Here is a 15644-nt window from a genome sequence, read left to right as displayed (position 1 = left end):
ACTGTACCTAGCAGTGTTTGTTGGGGTGCTCACATGTCTCTCTTGCCCTTCTCCTCAGGGAACATAGAATGTTCCTGGGCAAGGTTATAAAAGGGGCATAGCACCACAGCCACTTCATTTCCTTCCTCTGCAACCCCAGGTCTTTTGATAAGTAGGACTCAGAGGCAAAGGGAAAGGTGGGCAGAGAGCATGAACATGCAGTCTATCTCAGAGAATTCTGGTTACAGGTAAATAACCTTCATTTCTTCGAGTGTCCTCTGCATATTCCTATTCATGGGATAGACTAACAAGCAGCAACTCAGACCCAGGATGGTCGGAACATGGAGTCCTAATTAAAAAAAGACGGCAAAACTGCCTTGCCAAATTTTGCATCTGATCTAGATTCTAAGCCTAATGTCTGGTGCTTAGTAAAAGTGTGGACTGTACTCCATGTTGCTGCTCACCATATTTCTATTAGATTCATAGATTCATAGATACTAAGGTCAGAAGGGACCATTCTGATCATCTAGTCCGACCTCCTGCACAGCGCAGGCCACAGAATCTTATCCACCCACTCCTATGAAAAACCTCACCCATGTCTGAGCTATTGAAGTCCTTAAATCATGGTTTCAAGACTTCAAGGAGCAGAGAAGAATATGGAATTAAGGAATATGTCCCAAGAATGTGATAGCAGCTGCTTTTCATCTAGTAGAATGAGCTCTAATTCCTTCAGGAAGAGGGAGACCCATCATTTTATAAAAATCCTTAATACATAATCTAATCTATTTTGAAAGAGTATGTACAGTGACCAATCTCCTTTTATTCCTTTTTTCGTAAGTGATAAACAAATTGGGAGATAGACAGAACTAACCATCTTAGGCAAAGTAGAAAGCTAAAGCCCTTCTAACATCTAGTAGATGTTATCTAGCCTCCCCACCTTGAGTGTGAGATTTGGGAAAAAAATACTGTTAACATTACAGATGGAGGTATATGAATATCTAACACAACTTTTGGTAAGAATCTTGGGTATGTACAGAATATTATTTTATCTTTATTAAAAACAGTAAATAGTGGGTGTGCCATCAGTGCTTGTAAGTCACTTATGCACCTTGCTCAAGTGATGGGTATCAAGATGACTGTCTTAATGTATAAATAGGGTATTGTACAGCTCCCCATAGATTCAAACAGATGTTGCACTTAGTGTAAGCACTAAATCCCAAGATGATATGGGCTCTCTAACTGGTGGAAATAGATTATTAAGACCTTTCAAGAATCTTTTGACTACACCACAAATAAAAAACAATTTACTATCCCCAGAAACATGGTATGCTGAGATCATTGAGAGATTAACTTTGACTAGGGTGACCGGATGTCCCGATTTTATAGTGACAGTCCTGATATTTGGTGCTTTTTCTTATATAGGTGCCAATTACCCCCAACCCTCGTACCAATTTTTCACACTTACTATCTGGTCACCCTAATTTTGACTGATGACAAAGAGAGATTCACTCTTAAGATACAGTAAGTAATTAGAGCTGTATATGGATCTACATCATACACGGAAACTAACAATAAAAAGTCCTTAACTGATAGCAACCTTCTGTCCTTCTACCAAAAGAACATTTGCTAACCTCCTATGCTCCTCAGGGAGAGTATACATGAAAGACAACATTTTTCCTGCCAAGATAGCATTGATATCTTGCGATTACATCTTAATGGTTCACTATTCTCATATCTGAAGTGGCTGAGGAAAACATCCAGTCTTCTCCCTTCCTTATCAGAGGGGATAAAATAGGCCTGAGCATGCTTTCATCTATGCCTCTACTATCAATGAAGTAGGAGAACGGAGATATGAAACACAGCAAGACCCTCCTGGGAAAACAGAAAAAGGTCATCAGCCTTTTTTAACATAAGATGAGCTATTAGGGTCATTCCAAATTGCTTAAATCTGGTTGAGACAATCCTTCCAATAAAGGATTTGTCTAGTTGTTGCTTCTAAAATGTGAAGATTTCTCAACAGGAATCAAGGGAATCTCTCATGTCCTTGGAAGAGCAACACATCATCTGAATGTGACGAAGGAGCAATCACTCCTACATTTCTGTAAGGAGAAGTAAAGTTCACAGACTCTGGATGTGACTCTTGGATCTCTAGCAATTCTTCTTCCTCAGATACAATGTCTCTTACAACTGTAGATGACCTATCAGGACTCTGATGTACCATCAAATCCATATCCTTTGGGTCTGATGCTTGAATGTCTTCAGTATCGAATTGGCAATTACTATATCTAGGAATACCCTGAACAGGTACAGGAGAAAGCCAGTGAGACCACATAAAGCCATTCCCAGCCAATGGGAGCTGTGGGAAGCGGCGTGGCGAACCGCGGCCACTGGGAGCCGTGGGCGGCCATGCAAATGTAAACAAACGATCTGGCAGCCCACCAGTGGATTTCCCCGATAGGCCGCGTGTGGCCTGCGAGCCACAGGTTGCCCACCACTGACATAAACCAAGGTGAAGCCTGACAATCTGGTCAAAGCCCCATACTCTGATCTGGCTGAAAATATCTCTGCCCATACAGATCTGGGAGAAATGACTGAGTTTGCTTAAATTGACTGAGTTTGATTTAAATTTCTTCTTTGGATCTATTGTCCAATCTCAAGCCATTCTCAGTCCTGAGGGAAGTAGAGTTAATAACCTGCTAGGCTGAATAAAAGATAATAGAGAAAAACCTTTTTCTGGAGATCCAGAAGGAGTCTTAGGTGGTGCAGGTATGGGAGAAATCCTAAATTCTTCAATCTGCCTTCTATTCTCTGAAGGATTATCTATTTATCCAGTATTACCTTCAGTTCCTATTCAATTGACACACATGGATTCATTACTGACCAAGAAGGAGACAGATCCGATTGATCAATCTGTGCTATAACCACCAAACATTGTGGTACCGCACTGAAACCAGACCGCAAATCCTCAGTAGTCAGATCCTTATTTTTAACCTTCATAACAGGTTCTTTCATCTTCTCTCTCGAATCCAGCTCTTCTGGATCTGAAACAGCTCCAAAGAGCATCTTCTGGTTTTAGACAGAGAATCATCATTTGGGGAAGGTTCTTGAAATACCACTGGATCGGATGAATCTTTTCTCACAGATTGGTTCTTGATAAAAAGAGGCTAACACCAACAAGGATGGAGTCTTTGTGCTCACTATTACCACCTTGTCCTTTTCTTGTGGATTGCTCTAGAATCAGAGTTTGATCCCACAGTCTGTTGAGCAGTTTTGATTCTTGGGTGCTTCACACTTCTAGATTCCTTAGTGCACAGTACCAAAGACGAATATTTAATTTTCTTTCTTCCAGACTTGCTTGGAGCCAGTGCAAGCTTCTAAGATTTGCTAGAGGCTTGCTCTCTCTTGGTTCCAGGCAATTTTGCTGACAGAGCTTCCTAGAGTAAGATAGTCTGAAGCCTGTTCTGTCTTTCGTTCTGGGATCATGTCAAGAAGGTTGAGAAGATCAAGTATTTTGAAGGTGAATGTCTTTTGATCAATTATGATAAACACCAGCATGTGTTTTGGCCGCCAGAAACACAGCTATGCATGAGACGTACCTCTTAAATCCTAGCTTTTTGGTCTTCAGCTGTGTCATCTTTTTTCCCCCCAGCACTGAAGAACTTATTTCTAAATTAAATCTAACACTAACAAAACCAGCCTAACTATACCCAAATAATTATAAAATATATGGATCTGGTAGAATTCTGGAGCAGCTCTACCTTCGTTCAGCTGGTTGCAGTTGGAGGGAACTGAGGCCTGAGGAGTGCCGCACCCCTTTTATATCTTTGCCCTGGAACATTCCCATGCCTCAGAATGGTACCATGGCTGGGTTTGACCCCTATCTCCCTCACTGCAACTTGTTTAGCAGGTGTGTCTCACTAATGGGCTAGTGGGACCCTGATGTTTGTTTTCTCAGGTTTTGCCTGGAAGGAACTTATTTCATTGTTTTCTTCAGTTTCCATTTACCTATTGCAGCTCTATAGGAAAGAAAGTTCTCTGTGCTAATAGTACACACTAAGGACATATCTTATCACAAACCCATGTATAGAGCTGGGAGGAGTGGCCTACAGGCTGAAATGAGTGGTATGGTGAAGCATAGCTCATTCATGCCCCATTCTCACAAGGATAGGACGGATTGGGGATTTCATTTCAGAACCATATTTCATGGACAGAACGCAGTGGGGTTGCTCTCAGTCTGAGGAACCATAATTGCCATTATTGTAGGAATCAACCAAGTTTGGCTAATGTTATTGCAGTGTAACTAGTGTGGGGATTTCCATCTGACAAAATGTTCATTTAAGCTATAACCATGTGTGAAGTATTTTATTCACTAATCATTTAGTCTCTGTGCAAACACTAGCTTATATCTTTAGGGATTGCTTTAGATTAGAACCTTCTGGACATAACAATGAGTAAATAAATATTTCAAAAGTGTCGAAGAATGAGCAACTTACCTGCTCCTTTCCAGGGCACCCAGAGAAGAAGATGGAATCAGAAACTGGATCTGAGAGATAAGACTGAAGTAGATTTAACCGGAGACCTGTAGGTGATTCATTTGTCATCTTTACTCCATTCTGCAGAATGGTTACGGGAAACTAGACAAAATAAATACCAACACTGCAACAGGAGAGTATGGCGATGGCAAAAAAAAAATAAAGTGAGATATTTCTGTAAAAGTATGAATATATTTGTATTTTTTAAATAATTTCTTGATGTTCAAAGTCCTATAAATTAAATATACATGGGCTAAATTCAGCCCTTGGATGCAGGTGTGCAACCTCTCATGGACAGCAATAAAAGCTGTGAGAATGTGTATCCACAATCAAAATACAGTCACTTCTGTTCAGATGATTTACATTCATGCCAAAAATGTTTAAAAGCCTGCTCTGTATTTTTATATTTTCTAATATCATTAAAAAGAACAATTGTCCTTTGTTGACGAAATTATGTATCCTCTCACATTACTCTTCCCTTTGTATGCTCCCTCCCTCATTTTTACATCTTTTATCATTACTTCCTTCTACACCTGGAAGTCTTTCTGATCTCATGCACCAAGAGCCTCTTCTCTCTTCCTTCAAATCCTCCTTAAGATCTGCTTTTTCCGAGAAGATTTTCTACCTTCTCCTCCTTCCCAATAAGTATGTGTTTGCATGTACAGAGCCCTAGCTTGTAGGTTTCTCAGAGGAAAGAATGTGCCTTAAAATGTTTGCAGAGCACTAAATATATTATATATTATGTATATTATATACATACATACATACATACATACACACACACACACACAACCTTTTAATTGTTATATATTTAAAATTCAAATTTGAAAATGTTGATATTTACACTATTAGATGAAACAAGGAGCTGCGCTTTCACTAAAAACAGTACATTTCTGAGACACAGAGTCTTTCATCAGGATTTATTCCAAACATAGTCAACAGCAAAAATCTGGACCTGGATTTAGAGCAAAATTAAATAGACTTTAGGAACTTTCTCCTCTTAAAAACAACAAAGGTGCTTGTGGATAATAAAACATATCTATAAGGCAGAAAACACCATTGTTTCTTCACAAGAAGAGCATGTCTACATTCTGTTCTAATATATATTGACTGTATTTTCATTATATATGTATATTCACAACAATCCTTTAATTAGAGAGATTTTTTTTTAAAATGTACACCCACTTTGTGTGTACAAGTTTGAAAATCCAAGCCAAAATTGCAGTGTGGTTATCCTATTGTGGAATACAAAATGGTTTATTATTAAACGTGTAATTAGATCCACTGGAAATAAAAAGTACCTTGGATGACGGATAACTGGTAAGCCAAAGTCTGAAGAATGGATGGCAGGTGTCACTATTAAATTCTTCACAGATTTTCTCTAGCATTGGCATCCAGGAAACAGCAAGATGACAATTCTGTAAACAAACCCAGGTGCCTTCTTCCATTCCTTCTCTAATCATTTTTGTAGCTATAGGTCCTTGTCCCTGTCCCAACGAGATGGCTTGAAACTTATTTCCAACCATGTGTTTGTCATTTGCAAATTTCAGGAGACCTTGGATGAAACATGCAATCTTTTAGCATTTGTAAGTTTAAAAGACTGCTTTATATTTGATATAAAAAAAAGAATTATAATACTATTTTGTTAAAATCTGAAAGTTCAAAAGAATTAAAAGAATTTTGTCACAATACATTAAACTATTTGATTTTAAAATCATATCCCTTTTATTCTGCAAGACAAAATTCTACAAATCTGATTTGGTAGCGTTTTATACCCATTCGGCACAGGTGCAAATGACTCCATAAGGTACAAAAAGGAGGAGAATCAGGCTCTTAATCTGAAAAACTAGACATTTTGACAGGTCTTTATCTGTCACTGATTCAAAGATTTAGTAAGGAAAACATCCCATAGTGGATACTTACTAGACATGGGATCAGCTCCTGGAGACAGCACAAAGATTAGTGGGATTGTTGAATTTGAATCTAAGTAACTTTTTGTTAGATCAAACGATGGTGGCTCTACAAACTTCTTCCCCAGTTTGTCAGTTACAAAGATTGTTATTGCTGGACTAATCTATTTTAAAAAAGCAAATATACTGGTAAGCACAAATATAATATAAAATCAGATTTGGTTGGATACACTGTATCATCTTTCATATTCATGGTAACCTAAATCATTATACAAACAGTGAGTTGGATACTGATAATGTAGCAAATTAATAGCTATATTTCACAGTCAAGGTATACAGTTCACATTCATTCTTGGGGACCAATCCATGGTTGCCCAGCCCCTTTGTGCCAGCTGTGCCAAAATAAAGGGGCCAGAAATATCCACATGGGTCCACTGCAGAATACTTACAGTGCAAGCGGTGGGCAGGAGAAAAAGAAAGTGAAGGGCCAGCAATTCTGCACCGCAGCAAGATGGCCCATTGCAACCAGGGAGCAACTCAGGGCAGCACTCAGGGTTGCTTCAACCTGCAAAAGGGGCTAAACTGGCCACTCAGCAGCCCCAGAATTTAGAAGGTGCAAACTGCCTCCCCTCCGCCCCTGCACTGGATGACTCAAGGCCTTGGGACTCTTAACACTAAATTTGTAGAAGTCTCAGTAGGTTTGGAATTTGAGCTCGTTTAACATTCAAAAGCTTGGAAGCTTATTAAATATTTCCATACTACTGAGGCCTTATCCACCCAGCTACACTGCACTAATTTGCCAATCCCCAAATAACTCCTCCAACAGACACTAAACAGGTTGTGTTCTTGGGTTGCAGGCTTCACCTCTAATAACTTGGTCTCCTCTTCAGAGGACAACTGGGTGTACTCCCCCAGTCTCCTATGCTTTAAATGCCTACTTCCAGTGCCTGGATGATTATTTCCCACCCTATCAACAAGAAACCCAGCAACCCCTCACAGAATCAGGGAATGGTAGAATGGAGTGGGGGTGAAACATCATCTCAGTAGGTGAGGCATAATGTCCTCACAAATGTTTTTTGTTAGTTGCAATTTCTTCAGGTTGTAGAGCACAATGCCAGGCCTCAACTAGTTGTCATTCAGTGTGACACAGGCAAAACATATATCCATTTTTGCTGCCAAAGTGGCTGTTTTCCCATAAATTCTAGTAAAAGTCTTTTTGCCATGAAAAATGTATATAGCATGTATAGTTCTACTAACTACTGAGATCCCTTATTGCTGTACAAGTAGATTCATGAGGAAATATACTTATGAAAAAACCTGCATGTCAATTTTTATTCCAAATATTAATTCTGCAATTTTACGTGCTGTGAAGTACTAAATATAGTCAATACAGATGAAAAATAAAACTTGTGATTGTCCTTACAGTCTTATGACTCAGACAGTAAAAAAAAAAAAAAAAATTAAGTGTTCCTGAACATATATTTGAAACAATCAAATAGTATAAGAATTTAGTATCACTAAGAAGAAGAAAATATTAAGAGATCAGTAGTACTGGTAAAACAATACCCCAATTTTACATTTAGAGCCAAACTGATCATTATAGATGATGACTGAATATATAACATATAGGCTAAGGATATTTAGGTAAAAGTAGAACACATGTGATCACCTGCACAGCTATGTCACTGGTTTCAGAGTAGTAGCAGTGTTAGTCTGTATCAGCAAAAAAAAAAAAAAAAAAAAAAAATGAGGAGTGAAATTCTAGCATTTTGAAGTGTGGAGAGAAAAGAAATCTTAACAGAACTTACTGCATTTAGGTTCCATTTAATCAGTCTTGTAGTTAATAGAAAGAATAGTTACTTGCCTTACAGTAACTGTGGTTCTTCAAAATGTGTTGCCTGGTACACATGTATTCACACGTCCACTCCTTGTGCAGTGTGCTGGAGACTACTATTTTTTGGCCAGCATTGTCATGTGTGATTGTTCAAGTTGCTGTTGTGGAATCTAGTACAAGGTTAGGGTTAGCTGGTGCCAGGAATGATTTTTGCCATGTTGATCTTTAGGCCCAATCTGATAAAGAGATGAAGGATCCAGTGAAGGATCTGATACATTGAGCACCCACTTACTGCAGTGACTTTCCTCAAGTGAACCTATCATCGAGATATGGGTGTAACTGTATTCCCTAATTTCTCATGTGGGCTGCCACTACTGCCAAATGTTTGGTAAAATCTCTTGGCACTGTCGATAGTCTGAAGAGGAGGACTTGTATTAACAGTGGGAATCTCCTACTTGGAATTGTAAATATTTTCTGTGTATGGGGTGGATCATGATATGAAAATAAGTATCCTGGAGGTTGAGAGTCATAAACCAGTCCTAGGGATCTAAGAATGGGATTATGGATACCAGAGTTACTATCTTGAAACTGAAGTGGCAGATGACGGCATTGAGTGATCTCAACTCCAGAGCTGGGTGCCAGCACTCCTTTTTCCTTGGGTTCAGGAAATAATTTGAGTAAAACCCCTTCCCTCTCTATTCCAGAGTCACATCTTCCACTGCTCCAAGATTCAGAAGTGAATACACCTCTTGTCATAACAGACTCTTCTGAGGAGGGTCCTTGAAAAGAGATGAAGAAAGGAGCATCTGGAACTGCAGGGAACAGCCCGCGAAGATGGTCTCCTTAACCCAGTGAGCCAGTGTAATGAGGTTCTATGATCACTGAAAATAACGACGGCAATCCCCAAAGTCTATGTGTGACAGGGAAGGGGTAAAAATCTTCCAGGCATTCTGTAACACTGCTCTTCACTAAGGTTTTAAAAATGATTCCTTCAAGGAAGTTGCAGGATGTGAGGCAGAGGATGTAGGTCTCTTTCTCAGCAACTCCAAGAAAATAATAACTCAGTGATGATCCTGGATGATGAAACTAGTATGTTGTAAATCAGAGGTCTGATATGCTTCCTTGTAGGAGATAGTACGTAAAATCCTAGATACCAGAGAGTAAAGTGAGAATCTTTTAACTAATGCAGGGCCTCATCCATCTTGCCTAAAATACTATAGCCCTTGAAGGAAGCTCTTCTATTGTTGTATGTACTTCCTTTGGGATGCCTGAGGACTGTAACAAGAAAGCTCTCCACATGGTGATAGATGTGGCCATGGATATTGCAGGCATCTAATGCTGCCTGGAAAGACATTCATACTACCAGCTACTCATCTGAGATTACTGACTTCAGTGCCTTTCTGCTATTCTGAGGAAGCTTATCTGGAAGTCTGACACCTTATACTAATTTAAATAATCAGATGTTACTAGATGTCAGGGACCATAGGTCTTGAACCCTGATCCACAGGGCTCTTATGAGCTAGGCAGTCCCGACCTGCCACCCTTGAACAGCAGCTGAACTCTAACAAAGGATACCAGTCCTGGAATCTGATTGGTGGAACCTGGGGGTCCTGATTGGTCCCAAGTTTCTACTTAACCCAGGAACAGGAAGTTGTTCATGCAACTGGGTTCTCCCTGCTCAGGACTGCTTCCCCTGCAATATCTGCTCCTACAGCTTGCTGCAGATCTTCTGGTAACCTGACCCTGCCTGCGACTGACTCTCTGTCTGACCTCTGGCCAGTCTCAGACCCTGACCTCCTGGTATCTGACCTAGCCTGACTCCTGCTCCGACCAATAGGTCAGACTGCCTACATTCCAGTCATGACACTAACAAGGACTGATAGTTAGCTATTCGTAATTACAGGCTAGCCAAAGAATAGTTTTTCCTGACCACAAGGTCAAACGGCCCATGTCCCGGTCATGACACTAACAAGAACTCAGAGTTAGCTATTCATAATTACCAGCTAGTCAAAGAATATTTTTCCTGATAAATAAATCTAGTCACTGTGGAGTTTTTTTGTCTGAGGGTGTCACTTTTTGTTTATTCTGTTGCCTAGTTCTTTTCTGGGCCACTGCTACTACCGGGGAGCTTGGTACAGGATGAATATAGTAGTACTCAAAAACAGCTAATGTCACCTGGAATCATTTGTCTGGATTCTTGGAAGTTGCTGCAATAGAAATTGGTGTTTACCAGATGTTCTTCACTAGCTCCGACAATGCTTTGTTAACTGGCATCACCAGGCAATGAAGCATGGAGGCATGGAAGATATCTATGAGTTCTGAGATGTATCCTGTATCACCCTCCATAGGTATCTCAAATTAATTCACTATTCAGAGGAGCAGGTCTTGAAAACTTTTATAATTGTTAGGCTGACAGGGGGTTGCAGGCACCAGTGCTTCATCCAGAGAAGACAAAGAAACAGCAGTTGGCATCATCTGCCTCTCCATGGTAGGATGCTCTTCTTTAGATACTTCCTCCTGTTTTTCAGCATGCTGGACTGCCAGCTGGGTCCCAAAAGCTCCCTAGGATGGAGTAGGGAGGTAGTCCTAACTCTGGATCAGTGTGCGAATAAAAGGTATGTAGCAGGCTGCTAGCTCCAGGGACTGGATGTTATAAGAGAAAGTGGGGGTGGAGGGGGGAAACGATCAGGAATGCCTATCCCTCGAACCTCTGGACCCATGTGGCACACAGAAGGTTCTTTACTCTGTCAGATCCACACATACATAGGTGCGGACTCCGTGGGAGCCCCAGGGCCGGAGCAACCATGGGAAAAAAATAGTGGGTGCTCAGCACCCACCAGTTTAATCAGCTGTGGCAGCCGCAAATCGGCTCTTGCACATGCGGGGCCCGCCAGATTAGCTGTTTCCAGCAATCAGCTGTAGAGTGCAGCTGCCTATTAACTGTTTGGTAGGGAGCCAGGATAAGCTCTTTCGCAGCATGTGGCTGCAGTTCCTAGTCTGGCTCCCACTGCAGGTAAAAGTAGTCCCTTTCCAGGGCAGAAGGAGCAGGGCACCATTTAGGGAGGGCAGAGGGGGCTTCTGCTCCTCCCTGAGTTTCCTACCACAGCTGAGTGCAAACAGGAAAATGAACTGCTGCTCCACGTTGTCACTGGAGGAACCTGAAGCCCTTAGCTGTGAGCTGAGCAAGAAGTTGCTTTGGTTGATAGGACTGTCCTCCAGGAGCTGGTTCCTCCCTCACCATCTGCCCGAGGCTGTGGGAAGTGTCAATTCCCCGTTGTGCAGGCTGCTGTTGCTCTGTGGCTGCGAGCGGGAGAGCTGTCTGTATTGCTCTGTCCATCTCCACCCCTTCATACATAGAGGGAGCCTTTAATGAGACATCGCAAATGTCCCCTCAGGCTGGGCAGCTGAGAGCCTGTGCGCCTTAGAAACGCCCCCTGCAGTGCTAGCAGCCCAGAACCAGAGGGGCAGTGGGCACCCAAAGCACTCCATGTGGGTAAATATCTCCTTGTCACCCAGCTGATAGGATGAGAGCCAGGAGAGAGCAGTTTCTGGCTAGCCTTCGGAAAGAGAAGGGACCTGATGAGTGCTGATCTCAAGTCTCTCCCACAAAGGCGGTCAGTTTTATTTTCAGTGTAACAGTCAATGCTTCCTTTATACGTTTCAGTTGCTCCTGATGGAAACCATAGAAAGTTATTGTACATACCTCTGCTTCTCAATCAGAAAATAAAATCTTTCATGAATTAGTCTATGGACCCTGGGGACTTTTTTTTTACAATTCCTGGAGAACTCTTAATTCTACCTGGTGTTACAGCCTTAGAACAGGTCTCTTTAGTAAGTTCCTTACTATTTGAGTACGCTCTTGAAAATGGCATTGTTTAGAGAGCAAATTTTCTTAATAACATTTAAGACAAAGTGTCATATTATATTTTCATTAAGGCCTGGTTAAGAATCATCCAGTTGGGTCACTGTAGATACATACTCAGGATTTCTATATTACATTATAAAACTGAACTGTTTCCAGAGGCTAAAACAGGCTTTTAGATCAGTGATTTATAAATGCAAGTTCAATTTTTACATTTGTTTTTTATGTTTTGAATCTTTACACCTTTAGTACCTTAAACTGGAATGTGTTTTCATTTGTGCAGGAGAAATATCAAATGCATTGTATAAATAGATTACAATATTTAAGACTTTATTTCTAATTACTGAGTAACTTAATGGGAAAAGAAAACACATTGCCATTGGAAAAAGGTGATAACATTTGTATTTACAGGAAATACACCTTCAGGTGTCTCAGAGCTGATAGAAAACAAACAAAAGGCAGTATTTCTTCACACAACACACAGTCAATCTGTGGAACTCATTGCCAGGAGATGTTGTGAATGCCGAAACCTTGATACCTCCATTGTCCCCATCACCACACAGACATGAATGGATTTAGCCTAGGAGGCAGGGAAGTATTAGCCCCATTTGGAAGGTGGTATCTAGGGCACACAGAGATGAAGTGACTTTCCCATGGCTAAGCAGAGAGCAGAGAATCAAACCCAGAACATCTGAACCCCAGGCCAGTGCCCTAACCACTAGGCAACCCTTCCTACATTGAGGAGGGGAAACCTCCTGTGCCTCTTTGAGTGAGTGGGTTGGAGGCGCTATACAGAGCCACCAGGAGATGGGGAGCAGGGGTGGGCCCTTGGGGGTGGAGTGGGGGCAGAGCCTTGGGAGAGGGAGCAAAGCCAGGGTGGGGCACCCGCTAGCAAAACTAAAGGTCAGCACCTTGCTCTCTATAAATATATCAGAGGGATAAATACAGGAGAGGGAGAAGAATTATTTCAGCTCAGCACCAATGTGGACACAAGAACAAATGGGTATAAACTGGCCACCAGGAAGTTTAGACTTGAAATCAGACGAAGGTTTTTAACCATCAGAGGAGTGAAGTTTTGGAATAGCCTTCCAAGGGAAGCAGTGGGGGCAAAAGATCTATCTGGCTTTAAGATTCTACTTGATAAGTTTATGGAAGAGATGGTATGATGGGATAATGGGATTTTGGTAGGTAATTGATCTTTAAATATTCAGGGTAAATAGGCCAAATCCCCTGAGATGCGATATTAGATGGATGGGATCTGAGTTACCCAGGAAAGAATTTTCTGTAGTATCTGGCTGGTGAATCTTGCCCATATGCTCAGGTTTTAGCTGATTGCCATATTTGGGGTCGGGAAGGAATTTTCCTCCAGGGTAGATTGGAGAGGCCTTGGAGGTTTTTCGCCTTCCTCTGTAGCATGGGGCATGGTTGACTTGAGGGAGGCTTCTCTGCTCCTTGAAGTCTTTAAACCATGATTTAAGGACTTCAATAGCTTAGACATGGGTGAGGTTTTTCATAGGAGTGGGTGGGTGAGATTCTGTGGCCTGCGCTGTGCAGGAGGTCAGACTAGATGATCAGAATGGTCCCTTCTGACCTTAGTATCTATGAATCTATGGACACACATCATAAGAATGGTCCTTGGAGAGTAAACAAGATACCTCCTTAATATGCTTGGACACAGATTAAGAATTTCTTGGCAATAATTTCCTTTCTGTTAGCAGTATCTCCCACAATTCTAGCTGTCTGGTCGGTTTTCCACCTTTCTCAGCAGTTCACAGAGGCGGATCAGCTTTTTGGTATTGCATGGTCTGGCCATGACTCCTCTGCTCCCATTTTCTACCACATTACTTATTATCAGGCTGTATAACTTGCATAACTTTGCTAACACATATTCCAAAGATATTAATTATGTACATCAGATGAAGGAATATTGCCATATGGCAATGATTCCACTCAATATTTGACACTTGACTCATAAGTCACTCAGGATGACTAGAATTTTGGGAGACACTGCTAGCAGAAAGTAAATAATTGGTAAGAAACTTTCAATTCTGCGGCTCAGCATCTCCTACAATTCTGGATGTCTGGGAGGGAGGATTATGAAACAAAAGTTCGGTAGGAAAGAAGTAGTCCCTTTTTTGTAAGCTTGCTCAAAAGTCTATATTATTTCTGTGCCTCCATCTGCAGCACCTTCCTGCCAAAGGAGGCTTTTGCACAAGACAGAAAGTCCACCTTGTAGTACCTAATGAAGGTGTTAGCTGGAGACCAAGTGGCTGCTTTGCAAATTTCCAAAATGGATGCACTTGCTCGTTCTGCACATGAGGTTACTAAGGATCTTGTAGAGTGTGCCTTGATCCCTTCTAGGACAGGAACCTCTGATGATCTGTAGGCTTTCACAATACATAGACTAAACCATCTAGTGATGGAGGACTTGGAAGCTCTGAGTCCCTGGCATTTGGGTGGAGGGGCATGAATACAGAGCCCAATCTTTTCATGGATTCTGTACATTTGAGACAGATGTTCAATGCTCTTCTGACATCTAAGGTGTGTGATGCCTTTTCAGTTGGATGTTGTGGTTTTGGACAGAATGAAGGAAGCATAATCTCTTGGGAAGTGTGGAAGGAGGAATATTCTTTAGGAAGAAAGGATTCTGTTGTCCTGAGCACCACCTGGTCCTTTTGGAACAAGCAATAAGGCTTCGGTATAGATAAGGCTGCCCTCTCGGACACTCACCTGGTCGATGTGACAGCTACTAGGAAACAAGTCTTAATGGATAAATAAAAAGGCTGACACAGAAGTCAAAGGGATGGCTTTTCAGGAAGAATGGCATGACTAATGATATGGCTAATCGGACTGCTTGAAGGAATCTGGTTATCTGTAGGATGTCTGCCAGGGACCCCAAGGATCCTGCAAATAGCATGCTACTGAGAGTGGACACTTGACTATATGGTACTGGAGAAAGTCCAAAATGGATGAAATTCCTGGTTTTCTGAAATTTGCATTGTGTTCTTGGCACCAGTTATTGAATCTGGACCAGAAGGAGGAGTCCATTTTTAGTGTCAATACTCTCCTAGACAGAAGCAATGGCTTAATGAAAAGGCAGAAGCAGAATGGAGCAGGGCAGGAACAAGGCAGGAGTAAGGTCTGCCAAAGCAATTGGCTAAGATCTTCCTCATTGCACAGAAAACTTCCTGGTGTCCCCAAGTAGTGTGCCTGGACCAATCAGGATGCCGGGAGCACTGCCAATCAGGCCCTCTGTGGGCAGCATATCCTGTGGTGCTTGGGCCCACAAAGCTCATAATCTGTCAACTGCTGCTTTACCACAGCTGTTCAGGGGTGGTATGAATGTGGCGGTCGCTCAGGGACGAGCAGACCGAGGTTCTAGACCCATGGATCCTCACAAGGCCATTTTTGAGAAAGGGGGTTGAGAGCAGAAGATTGAGCCAGAGCTCACCACAGCATCCCTGGGCAAAGAGCATTCATGTCCAGCGTGGTCTTGCTTTCCTGGATCCACAGCTGGCCTCACTGAA

At 41.7% G+C, this 15644-nt stretch overlaps 1 protein-coding gene across 13 annotated transcripts in view; it reads right to left on the bottom strand.

Moving 5' to 3' along the window:
* The window catches only part of DNAH12 (dynein axonemal heavy chain 12), a 178167-nt gene that overhangs the window by 14262 nt on the left and 148261 nt on the right, over positions 1-15644 (bottom strand). For 9 of the 13 annotated variants that reach the window (XM_038408654.2, XM_038408655.2, XM_038408651.2 and 6 more), the window contains 3 exons: positions 6435-6585; positions 5813-6066; positions 4473-4613 (listed from right to left, as the gene is read on the bottom strand). In XM_038408654.2, coding sequence (XP_038264582.1) covers positions 4473-4613; positions 5813-6066; positions 6435-6585 — 546 coding nt within the window. Of the gene's footprint in view, positions 1-4472; positions 4636-5355; positions 5467-5812; positions 6067-6434; positions 6586-8078; positions 8135-8162; positions 8492-15644 lie in introns of those variants that run through there. The other 4 variants (XR_006283049.1, XR_006283048.1, XM_043519996.1 and 1 more) reach the window with 4 other exon arrangements.

The sequence above is a fragment of the Dermochelys coriacea genome, chromosome 7 (genome assembly GCF_009764565.3).
Source record: "Dermochelys coriacea isolate rDerCor1 chromosome 7, rDerCor1.pri.v4, whole genome shotgun sequence".
Classification (NCBI taxonomy): Eukaryota; Metazoa; Chordata; order Testudines; family Dermochelyidae; genus Dermochelys; species Dermochelys coriacea.
This window is presented reverse-complemented; position numbering and strand designations above follow the sequence as displayed.